At 45.5% G+C, this 12,430-nt stretch overlaps 1 protein-coding gene across 1 annotated transcript in view; it reads left to right on the top strand.

The window, feature by feature from the left end:
* tpra (translocated promoter region a, nuclear basket protein) overlaps nucleotides 1-12,430 on the top strand; it is a 28,337-nt gene that overhangs the window by 1,886 nt on the left and 14,021 nt on the right. The window contains exons 5-28 of the mRNA XM_068737683.1: nucleotides 137-240; nucleotides 398-562; nucleotides 924-1,016; nucleotides 1,511-1,591; nucleotides 1,738-1,825; nucleotides 2,046-2,183; nucleotides 2,366-2,460; nucleotides 3,370-3,567; nucleotides 3,702-3,809; nucleotides 4,232-4,455; nucleotides 5,226-5,389; nucleotides 5,476-5,600; nucleotides 5,717-5,865; nucleotides 5,966-6,128; nucleotides 6,720-6,854; nucleotides 7,001-7,141; nucleotides 8,124-8,337; nucleotides 8,461-8,657; nucleotides 8,769-8,909; nucleotides 9,887-10,003; nucleotides 10,121-10,324; nucleotides 10,443-10,621; nucleotides 11,323-11,470; nucleotides 11,744-11,881. Coding sequence (XP_068593784.1) covers nucleotides 137-240; nucleotides 398-562; nucleotides 924-1,016; nucleotides 1,511-1,591; nucleotides 1,738-1,825; nucleotides 2,046-2,183; nucleotides 2,366-2,460; nucleotides 3,370-3,567; nucleotides 3,702-3,809; nucleotides 4,232-4,455; nucleotides 5,226-5,389; nucleotides 5,476-5,600; nucleotides 5,717-5,865; nucleotides 5,966-6,128; nucleotides 6,720-6,854; nucleotides 7,001-7,141; nucleotides 8,124-8,337; nucleotides 8,461-8,657; nucleotides 8,769-8,909; nucleotides 9,887-10,003; nucleotides 10,121-10,324; nucleotides 10,443-10,621; nucleotides 11,323-11,470; nucleotides 11,744-11,881 — 3,509 coding nt within the window. The remainder of the gene's footprint in view (nucleotides 1-136; nucleotides 241-397; nucleotides 563-923; nucleotides 1,017-1,510; nucleotides 1,592-1,737; nucleotides 1,826-2,045; nucleotides 2,184-2,365; nucleotides 2,461-3,369; nucleotides 3,568-3,701; nucleotides 3,810-4,231; nucleotides 4,456-5,225; nucleotides 5,390-5,475; nucleotides 5,601-5,716; nucleotides 5,866-5,965; nucleotides 6,129-6,719; nucleotides 6,855-7,000; nucleotides 7,142-8,123; nucleotides 8,338-8,460; nucleotides 8,658-8,768; nucleotides 8,910-9,886; nucleotides 10,004-10,120; nucleotides 10,325-10,442; nucleotides 10,622-11,322; nucleotides 11,471-11,743; nucleotides 11,882-12,430) is intronic.

The following is a 12,430-nucleotide window of genomic DNA, read 5'->3' as shown; positions in this document are numbered from 1 at the left end:
AGGGGCGTTACAATCTGTTCAGCACACGGCACCATCTGTCCTTAGACCTTCAATCCAGAGGAGTTCCAACTGAAGTTTATTTGTGTTGGTGTGTGTGTGTGTGTGTGTGTGTGTGTGTGTGTGTGTGTGTGTATAGAGGATGTAAAGCGACTGAATGAGAAGCTGACAGAGACCAGCAAAGTGAAGACGGAGCTGCAGCTCAAACTGGACGGCATACAGTCATCTGAGGCTTCTGTACAGGTACGCACTGGTTTCATGGAAAACATCCATTGGTCACAAATCTTCAGTACACCACTGAGTGTTGTTTTTTTTTTTTTTTACTAGAACCACATATTGTTAGTTAAAGTAGCAACCACATGGCTCTGATTTTCTAATGTGCTTTTTGTGCACGTCATAGCACCGAGAGAAGCGCATGGAGCAGGAGAAAGAGCTGCACGAGAAGAAGATCGAGTGGTTAACGGCAGAACTGAAGACCAAAACAGAAGAACTGTTGAACACCAACAGAGAGAAAGGCAAGGAGATACTGGAGCTTCAGGGTGGTCTGAAGAGCAGCAAGGAGCAGGTAACACACACACACACACACACACACACACACACACACACACACACACACAGACACAGTGGAAAAGCATAAACTGAGCAGATTGTGTTGTATTATACTCGCATATACCAATGCTTTCCCTACTGGCTTTCATCTGCTGTAATACCAGAACATGTGGAATATGATGCTGAGGTATGTGTGCTGTTCTCTAGTGGTTTCACATATATTCCTAAAGGACAAAACGTTTGCAAGAAGAAAGCATCCTGGGAAGCTGCACATAACCTCTAACCATAATGTCTCCTTATAAATACAGACATCATGAGGCATGAAGTCCTATCCACAGTGCTGATGTCCTTCTTGAGATAACTTTTCTCTTCAACAGGTGATCAGACTGGAAGGACAGCTGTCCTCTCTGAAGCAAACCAGTGAAAGCCAGGGTGAACGAGCCGAGGACCTCAACAGCAAACTGAAGCAGGTAATGAAAACAGCTGAGAACTTCATGGAGACACCAGTGGTAGGATTACAGTATTCATTTCTTATTGAAGTTGCAAGTCTGCGTCTGTATTGGATGGTTGAGGGTCCCCACGCCGCTGTAAAGACCAACAGGTTCTAGGTCCACTGCTTTGGGGCCGTGAATGGGCCACACCAAATATCATTCACACATTTACAGTTTCTTTATATATTCATCAGATACTTTTTTAAATCCACATGAACCACTCTGTACATCAGCATTAATTCAATCAATTCAATTGTAAATCTAGCAACTCACTTGCCCCGATCAGGCAAACGGGGAAAAAAGAAATGAACACATTGTTTGCATTGTTGACGTGTGAACTAACCAGACACTTGAACGGTGCGCCGCTGCAGAATGAATAGAGGGGATACAGGACAACAAAATAAGATGACATTAAAGTGGGCTCGTCATATGTGGTGGTGTTCATTGTTTGTATGGTCCGTATGTCTCTCCAGGCTAAAGACGAGCAGAGTGCCATGGAGGAGAAATACCGCAATGAGCTCAACGCTCACATCAAGTTGTCTTCCCTCTACAAGGTGAGAATCACTGCAGGCCACCTGGGATGAATAGATTCACTTTATTTTGAGAAAAAAATAAATAACACAAGACATCTGCTCTACATTTGGCTGTCTGGTTGTTCCCCGCATGTAGTCGGTACACAGTGTCTTTGTTCTCCCTGTAGGGGGCAGCAACAGACATGGAGACGAAGAATCAAGAACTGAGCAGAGCAGTGGAGGAGCTCAGCAAGCTGGTTAAAGACACTGGGGAAGGTATCGCACCAGTTTTTTGTTTTCTTCCAACACGCAAATTGTCTGCTACAGAACTCTGATCTTGACTTAATCTGTGCCACCCTCACCATCGTGATTATATGACCCGACTGTAGTGAACAGCGTAGGCGAGGAATCAGTCAAAAGCCACCTAGAGCCTTGTTTTTACGTGTGACGTATCAATGGTGACCTGTGTGATCGATGACGCTGTCCGTCTTTGCAGCCAATAAGACCCTCGAAAAGAAGGCGTCGGATGAGGCGGAGCTAAAGACGCGGCTTGAGGCGGAGCTTCGAGAGAAGATCAAGAAAATGGAGAAAGAGCTGGAGAACGCCATGGTGAAGGCTTCTGGCAAACACTGCTGTAAGAACACGCGTGTTGTTTTATGTTGAACTTTTATACCTAGATTAATGTGTTTGTCATGGTGCAAATGGCCATCTGCACAGTGCTGTGTGTGTGTACACATGTGCATTATGTGTGTGTGTGTGTGTGTGTGTGTGTGTGTGTGTGTGTGTGTGTGTGTGTGTGTGTGTGTTCTGCTCCAGGTGCGCCCTCTCTGACTGAGGAGCAGTTGGACGCCATGTGTCCGTCGGCAGCTGCCATCGCGGCCATTGTGAAGCCCAGCATGAAGTTCTTTGATGTGAGTTTCAGAGGACACTCCAGGGCTGGATGACATGGTTGAACTCGTATCAGCAGTATATCACACGGCTCCATAATAACCGATCAAGTTTTCAGATTGATATTTAGTTGTGTTGCACGGTTTTACACCGTGTTAGACCGAAACTCTTAACACATTTCAAACATCAACAAGTCATCATAGTGCCTAACTGTGGCTTTAAAGCTTTTAGCAGCACTCAAACCTACTGAACCGTGTGCCTCACTACCACACAATTTTGGCTTTTTACATTTTTTTTTATCATTTTCACTCAATGCAAATGGCATAAACATTGGCAATGGTGTGAGGGTCGTTGTTGTTTTCTTATTTCTTTTAGAGTTTTGTTCAACCTCAGCTCCTATAATAAACTGTTTACTCAAAATACAGACACATTCAGAACCCGAAGGACAAAAATGTCCCGATAGAAACCCATTAAAACCACACATTTTTGATCCTTCAGCCATTACAGCAAAAAAAAATAAATCATACATTCTATTATACCAGGTGTTCAATCTGGAGCCCTGGCTTCAAGCCTATGTGCTCCCGATTTGTCTGTGCTATTCCTTCCTCCTTTTTGGTCTCCTCCGTCTCATCTTTCTTTGACTCCCGCTCAATTTCTTTCCCGGTCTTAATTTTTTTAAATTAGATTTAATATGAATTATTACACCATTAGACCACCATTACATTTTTCCTCTCCGCACCACACTTTGGGAATCCCTGGTATATGACATCCTCATAGCATTCGGTAAAGAGAAAAGAATTACTTTATTATATTATTATCCACAGAAGTGTAGACTTGTGTTTTTATGATGAATGGTAAGTAACTGTAGTCTACCTCACTGTGGTTTTGTGTTTGTTGTAGCAAGTATTAACTCATCCGCCTGTGCGTTTCAGCTGTATAATGCGTATGCAGAGTGTCAGACGCAGCTTCAGCTCGAGAAGCAGGAGACCAGGAGAGTGAGCCGAGTTCTGGACGAGATCGTCCTGGAGGTGGAGTCCAAGGCCCCTGTCCTGAAGCGTCAGAGAGAGGAGTACGAGAGCATGCAGAGATCCATGGCCTCCCTGTGCAACAAGCTGGAACAGGCTCGAACGGTCCGCGATACGTCCACGCTCCTGCTGTTTTTGTCACAGTTTACATTCTAGTGTGTTATCAAGTGCGTTTATTCGCCTTTTGACTACATATTCTGTTGAGTTGAACGTGTGTTTTGTGTACTTTTTGTCATTAGGAGATCTACAGTTTGCAGAAAGAGAAAGAGGAGGCCAAGCAGCGCTGTGATAGCATGGAGAGAGACAAACTGAGGACGGAGAGACATCTAGAGGATACATCTACACAGGTACACACACACACACACACACACACACACACACCAAGCAATACATGCTTTCAAATAAATCTAAATGCAGTTAATGAATCTGTTTCTGGTGATCTCTTTTCAAACTCCAATCTAAAAATAATTCAAAAAGCTTTGCCAGTATAATTTTTCTAAGTTACTTTTTTGAATGGGTTTAGTCCTATTTAGGACTTGGGGCAGTGGTGCACTTCAGCCTCTTGTGGTCAAAAAGAGTATAACAACAACAAACGCCTGAAAGAAAAAGAAATGCGCCTGCCAAAACCTTTTTTACAGAAGAAAAAAAAAAGCAACTAACCTACTTCTCGGGGCTTCGGTAGCTCTGATTACTTCAGATACGAGAATAAGAAGGAGATCCCTGCTGATTGGTACAGATTGCTTCATTCATAAGTGTGTCTCTTGTCCAGGTGTGTGCTCTTCTGGTGGAGCTGGAGGAAGCCAGAGGTAATCAGGTGACCAGGGAGGACGGCAGCTCCGCCAACATTTCCAGTACCTCTGAGGTCATCAGTCCGCGCCAGCTGTCCTTCCGCAGTGTGGAGGAGCTGCAGAGGCAGAACCAAAGCCTGCTGAAACGGCTGAGGGAGCTGGAGGAGGAGAAGGACAGACGGCAGAGCCAAGTGACATCCGCACGGTAATAAGTGCTGTAACTAAATTCTTAATTTTTAAAGTGCCTCTGCTGATGCAACAACGGACTTCGCTAGTGGCAGTCGCTTTCCTGCAAAACAACGTACAAAAGTCTCTATCTTCTGGGGCACAAGCGCCACAAGCTTGCAGGTACATGAAGTAAGAAAGTGATGAAGTGCGTAGGCAATTACAATTAGTAATAGTAGAACTATAACCTTAGATCAGTCTATATCTAACAATGTTCAGAAAAATTCAAACCATCAATAAAAGTTTTCAAAAAGTGTGAATCACTGCAACCAAGAGAGGTCCTCGAGCATACGGTCATAAATGAGCACAAACCAGTTTGGGCCGATGGGTCCAGTAGTATGTGAGATTAGCCGTGGACAGACGGACACAGAGATGCACACAAACTCGCGCACATGACTGAATACATACTTTCCTGGCAGTGATAATAAGATTATACATTTAGGACAGACAATAACATCACAGCACTTAATCAATTCAAAATAATATGACAGATTTAATCAATTAACCGACGTCGGCTACAACAACCAGTTACAACCAACACACCAGCCATCAGCCCGGTATCTTTAACTGTAATTAAACAGTTAAAAGGTATCAGAAGTAAGAAAGGAGAAGATTCTAGAACGCTATGTGTTCATGTTCAGTTATATAAACGTAAGTGATGCAGGGTATGGGATCCATGGATCAGGCGGAATGTATCGTTGGTGAGCAGCGGAGCTAAACATGAGCTCCGTCTCTGTGGTTCCTTCTCAGTGTGTCAGAGTTGGAGGCCAGCGTGGACAAGTTTCAGAAGGAGGTGGAGCTGCTGAGGGAGCAGAGGAACCAGCAGAAGCAGCTGGCCGACTCCAGCGCCCGACAGAGAGACATGTACAAGGCCCTGCTGACGCAGAGCACCGGCTTCAGCCTGCCTCCTCAAGGTGAGCTGAAAATACTCCAAATCCGCCTTTATTTAACATTCAGTGTAATGGCGTTTATAGCACAACGTTTTCACATGTGTCCGCAGGTTCCGAGTCTCCATCTCACCCTGCACACGTTAGACCGTCGGTGCCGGCTACTCGCTCTGCTCCTCAGAGAGCCGCCGCTGCCGAGTCAGCACAAACCACTCAGGCTAAAGCCGCATTAAAACAGGTATGAACACTTGCACACGCTCACTTCAATCTGCACATCTCCACAGGGTAAAAATCCTAAACGTTTAAATTCAGTAGCTGTTCTGACTGGATGCGTTTGTGTCCGTGCCCCTCCAGCTGAGCGACTCCTTCACTCTGTACAAGAAGGAGAAGGCGGAGAACGACCGGATGTTGAACGAAACAAACGACCGGCTTCAGAGGCAGCTGACGGATCTCAACTCCAGCCACGCCAAGCTCACCTCGCAGTTCGAGTTCAGCAGCAAGAGGTTTGCTCGGCCCAGCGCTGCTGCTGCACCCTGCCTCACGGTTCAGCTCTTGGAGGTTTTCTTTTTAACACAGCACGTTTGTCTTTTGTCTCTCCGTCAGGTACGAGATGCTCCAGGACACTGTGTCCGCCTACCGCAGAGAGATCTCCGCCCTGCAGGACAGGAACCAAAAGATGGCTGCAACGGCCCAACAACACGAGCACATCATCCACACCATGAGCCAGGACCTGCGGCAGGCCAGCGAGAAGCTGGCGCTGGAAGAGGTGAGGAAGAAGAGAAGCTTTATCTTAAGGGTACTTGCAATGCTGTGGGACAGGGTCACACTTTGACCAAAGCTGGATTAAAGAGAGGTGAAATCAGATACACCGTGTTATTCTTTGTCCCGCTGGTTTTATGTTCATGACATATTCATTATGGACTGCATTGGTGTTGAACACATTGATTAGCTTGAGTAGCTGTTTTCAGGTTGAAAAGAAACTTTTGGTCTTTCTTTTGTAACTTCAGTACATTTTTAGCCTTAAATCGCAAATATCTTTGACTGGAAGTACACTACGAAAACCTAAACTAATGAGTCGCAGAGAAAGTTATTCTGTGGATATTTTAGGAAATTGGAGACGCACCGAGAGATCGTTCACGGCCGATCAGTGTCAGTGGACCAGAAATAGGACATGAGATATTCATTCTAGCAGGTTATCCCATGATTGTAACGTCTGTCTAAACAGGTGAACTATTTCAAACCTCTTTTAGTGAACACCCACCACTCAAAGTGATGATCGCTCCCTCCGGTCAGATCCATTCAGAACCACCAGCGCTCTCTCGGTGTAAACTTGTTTATTTCCCTTCTGTGTCTTCAGGTGCGCGTCGAGAACTTGACCAAAGAGAGAGACATGTTGAGGCGATCAGAGAGTCGACTCAGTCGAGAGAAGGAAGCCGGGCTGGCTGAGCAACGGAACCAAAACCTGCTGCTCACCAACCTCAAGTCCATACAGGTACCGTATCACGCAGCGGTGTGGACTGTGTGACTTAGATTGAACACAATCATCGGTGACAGTCGCTCCACTCTATTCTGTTAATAAACGTCCCGGTGAGCTTCCTGATCTGAACCGGTTTCCTCTCCTCTCTCACACCGGTCCAGTTGACCATGGATCGGACGGAGACACAGACCCGCCAGCGGCTGAACGACAAGATCGAGCATCTGGAGGCAGAAGTGGTTTCAATGAAGACCAGGCTGGACCAGGAAGTGGCACAGAGACACGCTCTTGGGCGGTCCATGGACGTATGTAGAATATATACATTTGATGATTTCTGCACAAACACTACCGTTACTACAAAAATGTTTAATCTCCTGCCACAAAACTATAGAAAATGCAAAAAAATAAATAAAAATGAACTTTTAAAAGACTTGAACTTAAAACAGTTTATTTTTTTTATTATTATTTTAATTGTTGCATACATACATAAAATTGGTCCTCTGCATTTAACCCCTCCATAGCATTTTAGGAGCAGTGGGCTACTGTAAGAGAGTAACTTGGGGTTCAGTGTCTTGCTCAAGGACACTTCGACATGCCAGTAGGAGGCGCCGGGATCAAACCACCAACCTTGTGGTGAAAAGACGACCCACCGAGTAGCGCCCTACAAAAAATTGATTACGTCCAGTTGGATGTCTTAAAAGGACTCGTCTATATGTTTTAAAGATCTTTCATGCTTTAGGTTGTAGGAAGTCCTCTCTACAAATAGATGTTTTGTATAAAGGGTTTGTTTTGTACAATGGTTTAAACACACTGACGGCTGAGAGGGCTGGAAGAGACGAAGAGCAACGGTTGAATAAGAAGAGAAGAAATCAGCAGTCATCAGTAAAAGAAACTGGAAGCGTAGCATCGATGTGTGCGGAATAAACAGGAACGGCTTCCTGTTTCAGTGTCAAGAGTTTCACAATAAAGGCAGCCTAGAACAAGCTGGAATTAAAAGGCAACATGTTGCTTTAGCAAAGCGCTTCGTCAAACTTCGCTTCTGAAATAGAAGGTTAGCCCAGGGTTAGCACTGTTTTAGAAGTCAATAAAACATCTAGTGTCTGATTTATACAGTTTAAAAAAAATAAAAAATCTCTGTTAAACAGACATTATTTAAGAAAGAGAAGAACAACTTTAATACAACAGCTGATTCTAAACTTTTGAACGATGATGCTTTCTCTTAAATAAGTGTTGTTGAACACAGCATGTAATCTTGTCTTGTTGCCATCACCTCCACCTCCTCGACAGGCCCAGTTGTTAGAAGCGAAGAAACAGCTGGAGACCCAGAACACCTTGCAGCAGAAGACCAGGGAGCTGCTGCGCGGTGCTGAACAGCAGGTGGCAGCGCTGAAAGCCCAACTGGCTTCCGCTTCATCCTCTGAGGCCGTTGCTGCCTCCAGCAACACCACCACCACCACCACCCCGGCCTCCAGAGCCGCAGCCCTCAGAGCACCACTCCGAGGTAAACGGCATCATGAGGACCGTGTTTGTCGCCTGTGGACAGGTATCGGGAACTAACGCACTTTCTGTCACTGTGAGTGTTAACAGCTCTTTTTTTTCTTTTTCTTTCTCTGCTTACCTTCAGTACGCTCTCCAGTGCCGGCAGCCTCCCAGCAGCTCAGCCAATCAGAGCATGAGCTTGCAGAGGTGAAAGGCCTCCTGCGTACTGCCGAGGAACAAAAGGGCGAACTAGCGGAGCAGCTGAAGAACGCTAACGCTACTGTGGAGCAGTACAGGGCTGTGGTACTGAGTCTGGAAGACAGTCTGAAGAAAGAAAAGGAGGTACGGCTCTTTGATTCGTTCACTCCGTTGTTCTCCGCTGTCTCCTTTGTCTTCTCCTACCCTCTTTTTATACTGCTCACGCATATAAACCGACCCTCCTCCGTCCTTTAGTCCCGCTGCCCTCTGGAGCTCCGGCTGAAGGAGTCCGAGGAGGTGCAGAAGCAGCTGGAGAAGAGGATTTTAGAGGGGGAGAAAATGAAGCAGCAGGAGCGAGAAGAGAGGAGGAAGGCCGTGGACGCAGTGGAAAAACAAGTAAGCCAGGCGATGATAACAATGTATGAACATGTGTAATGTGAGGCGTCGTTCGATGGGATGGACGTACAGAAAATGATCACTCGGGTCTGCAGCTCCTTCTCGGCTTCACCGAGCAGCTAAAGAGCCGGATATTTTTCTCAGGAGCTAGTAGAGAGTGAATACTGGACTTCCACTCGCCAGTTGTCCACAAACTGAATCTGTGTATATGCTTGCCAATAAGGAAACTAGCTGTTCTGAAATGCCAAACCAATGAGGCAATTCAGAAACGGTGTCACCATTACAGGGTTTGTCCACAAGACAGCACTAATATGTTTATTGTTGTACTGTAAAATGTCCCGTACAGTATTTATCTTGGTCACAATTTAAGAAAAGAAATATAGGGGAAAGAAGACTGGCTGTTATATATCGTCATATGTTTATTTTAATTATAAGAAATCCCATTAGTCCGTGCCTCTGCGTCTAATAGTCAGATAATTGGTCTCTAAGGTCTTGGTTGACCAATAAATCTATTAATTCTTAATCTTAAGGAACTCCATGTTGGTACATCATAATAATATTCACAAATATACTAGATTTTAATATCATCTTTGGGGGCGTTTGATGTATTGAGTATACAGCGGCACCAGTGGGATGACAGGAAATGAGGGAGAAAAAGATGCAACAAAAGTCCCCGGCCCAACCCAACGCAAACAGGGGAGGTTCTGGTTCCTGGTCAACACGCCAACCTCTAGGACACGGGGCACTGAACAATGAATCAGTTAAATGGGGAAGGAATTCTGATTATAGAATTAAAATAACTGTTATTTATCCGCCTGTTTGGCATGACTCCATTCATCTGTATGACACAGGAGGAATAGTTTAACTGACTTTAAATCTCTTCATAAGTCAGTCAAAGAGATTGTATGACTATTATTCGGCTTGTAACGCCCTGACCTTTCGGTGTCTGCATTTACTTTCCCTGCTGTGTCGTCCAGGTGTGTGAGCTGCAGCGCAGTCTGAAGTCCAGCCAGGCAGAGCAGCAGGAGGCGCTGGAGAGAGCTGCCGCTGCTGTCACACTGGAGCAGAAGGCCATACAGGACAGCCTGCTGCAGGTGCATTACCACACGCACACATTCATGCTGGTTAATAACCTCAGTCATGACCAGTTAGCTTATACATCGTGACCACGTCACACTCTATATGAAGCCGTGTCCCGTCCGTCCTCATAGACAAAGCTAGCTGGAGAGGCGCAGGCCAAGTACGAGCGGGAGCTCATGCTTCATGCTGCAGACGTGGAGGCCCTGCAGGAGCTGAAGAAAAGATCACAGCAAGACGCAGTGCGTAGGAGGGAGCTGGAGGAGCAGCTGAACAAGACCTCGTCCGTCCTGCAGGAGAAAACCGTGGCGTTGAACACGGCGGAGAGGCAGATGAAGGTGGGAAGACGGGTGTTTGTCAAGCATGTCCAGAAAATGATCAATAACTCAAATGATTGCAAAGTGTGTCGCAAAAGCCTCCTGAGTGTTTCTGATTGCTCATAACTCTCTCCTTCAGGAGGATCTGACCAATAAGACCCGTCGCTGTGTGGAGCTGGCGAAGCAGAACTCTCTCCTGCACCAACAGATGGATGAAATGGCCTCCAAGAGTCGCCAGCAGCAAAACCAGCAGCAGCAGCTGGACCTGTCATTCAGTGAGGAGGGGAAGACCACCGAGCAGATACTAGAAATACTTAGGTAATACAGCATTGGTGTCTCCATCAAAACAATAACTAAGGACGGAGTTTTGTGGCATCTTGATAAAGCGTGGGGATCATGGGATTCCTTCTCTCTATAACAAACAGACCTGCTGATTTAAAAAAACAAACACTGAATGAAGCCGTTTCACGTTCAAAAGCTCAGTTTCTTTGACGTTGTCTGGAGGACACAGGACGCCCCAGAGGGACTGAGAGCCGAGCTGCCGCTAACATTTGCTCAGCTAGTTTCTCTGATAACTTAAGATCCAGACGTCTGATGACTTAAATCCTTCATTGGGTAGAAATATAAATATCTAAAAAGTATCTGGTAAAAATGTGTCTTAAAACTGGATAAAAAGTGAATTCATGACAGCTTCTGCTGCTACATTGATGCATGTACAAAAGGGAATATGACGCCAATCAAAATACAGATTTCTCAGGTTTGAATATTGGGATAATTTAAGTACACAACTCAACAAATTATAGAACATAGATCAAGTAATTTTTAGAGAAAAGTTGCATATTATAACTTAAATACTTGAGGAGGGCTTAAGATAAGTACACTGAGTTTTGTAGAAATGGAAGGCAGATTAACCCTCTCTCATTACAAGTTTCGGGTTGAGTTTGAAGTGTGTGTGTGTGTGTGTGCGTGTGCGTGTGCGTGTGCGTGTGTGTGTGTGTGTGTGTGTGTGTGTGTTGTAGGTTTGTGCGGCGTGAGAAAGAGATCGCCCTGGCTCAGTGCGAGGCGTCCGACAGAGAAGCCCTTCGCTACAAACAGAGAGTGGAGCACCAAGACAGAGAACTGAAGGAGCTGCAGGAAGCCCTGAACGCAGAGAGGGAGAAGATGCAGGTAGGAAACGAAGTGATGGAGGACGGAAGACTGGTGATGGATAATGAAATGATAAGCAGCGAGGACTCTGTTTTTGCAGAGGAAAAATATGTATCTGAAATATGTCATTAAGGATTTGAACAAATAGCTCTACTTGCTCTTTCAGGCTGTGACGGAGGGCATTGCCTTTGGCAAATGAATCGTGCTAACTTGAGGCTAAAAAGGGCAAACGTGGCGCTGTGGAATACTGTTTATCATAATCCATCTGTGTGTTCCCGTCCTTCCTTGGCTCAGGCTACAGCCAAGACTCTGGCCCAGCAGGAGGAGCAGCTGAAGAAGATGGAGACCATCGGTATTCTGCAAGAAACCTCCAAGATGCTGAAAATGGACCGAGACAAACTGGAACAGGAGCTGCAGCAAGCCCAGGCTAAAGTAAGAATCAAGTGTTGCACGTCATGGTTCGTCCTGCGCCTCCCTTTTTGTAGTTAGCTGTGGCTAGATTTCATTTGTATTACTTTTGTGGTTATCAGAGAATCTGTCCATGCTGAGCGTCTCTCTGGCTCAAGTTCCATCAAGAGCAAGAGTGTTTGCTCGTATCAGTTTGTAAGGTTGGAGCTCGACGAGCAAACCTTTTAATCTATAATGTTAAAGGGACCGTTCACCCCAAAACTCCAATATAATGGCACTAGATGGCATTCAGCTTGTGGTGCTCAAAGCGCCAAAAGAAGAGCTCAACAGCAATGTCTCTTTCTAGAAATCATGACCTGGTTACTCATGATAATCCACAGAGCTTTGTAGTGAGCAGTTTCATGCAGGAACTATTTTCTTTCTACCAAACTACACCCGCAAATAGTATCACCATTAAGAAGGAAGCGTGCATCTGCTCGAGGACTAGACTACTGACTAGTGATGCGTTGTCTATTCAAAAGGCAGGTTGGACAAAAACACATCATTATTAGTGTCGGTAGAAGAGCGAGTTCC

The sequence above is a fragment of the Cebidichthys violaceus genome, unplaced genomic scaffold (assembly GCF_023349555.1).
Source record: "Cebidichthys violaceus isolate CVI_PGR_0920_01 unplaced genomic scaffold, fCebVio1.0.p SCAF_8, whole genome shotgun sequence".
In the NCBI taxonomy this organism is placed as follows: Eukaryota; Metazoa; Chordata; class Actinopteri; order Perciformes; family Stichaeidae; genus Cebidichthys; species Cebidichthys violaceus.
This window is presented reverse-complemented; position numbering and strand designations above follow the sequence as displayed.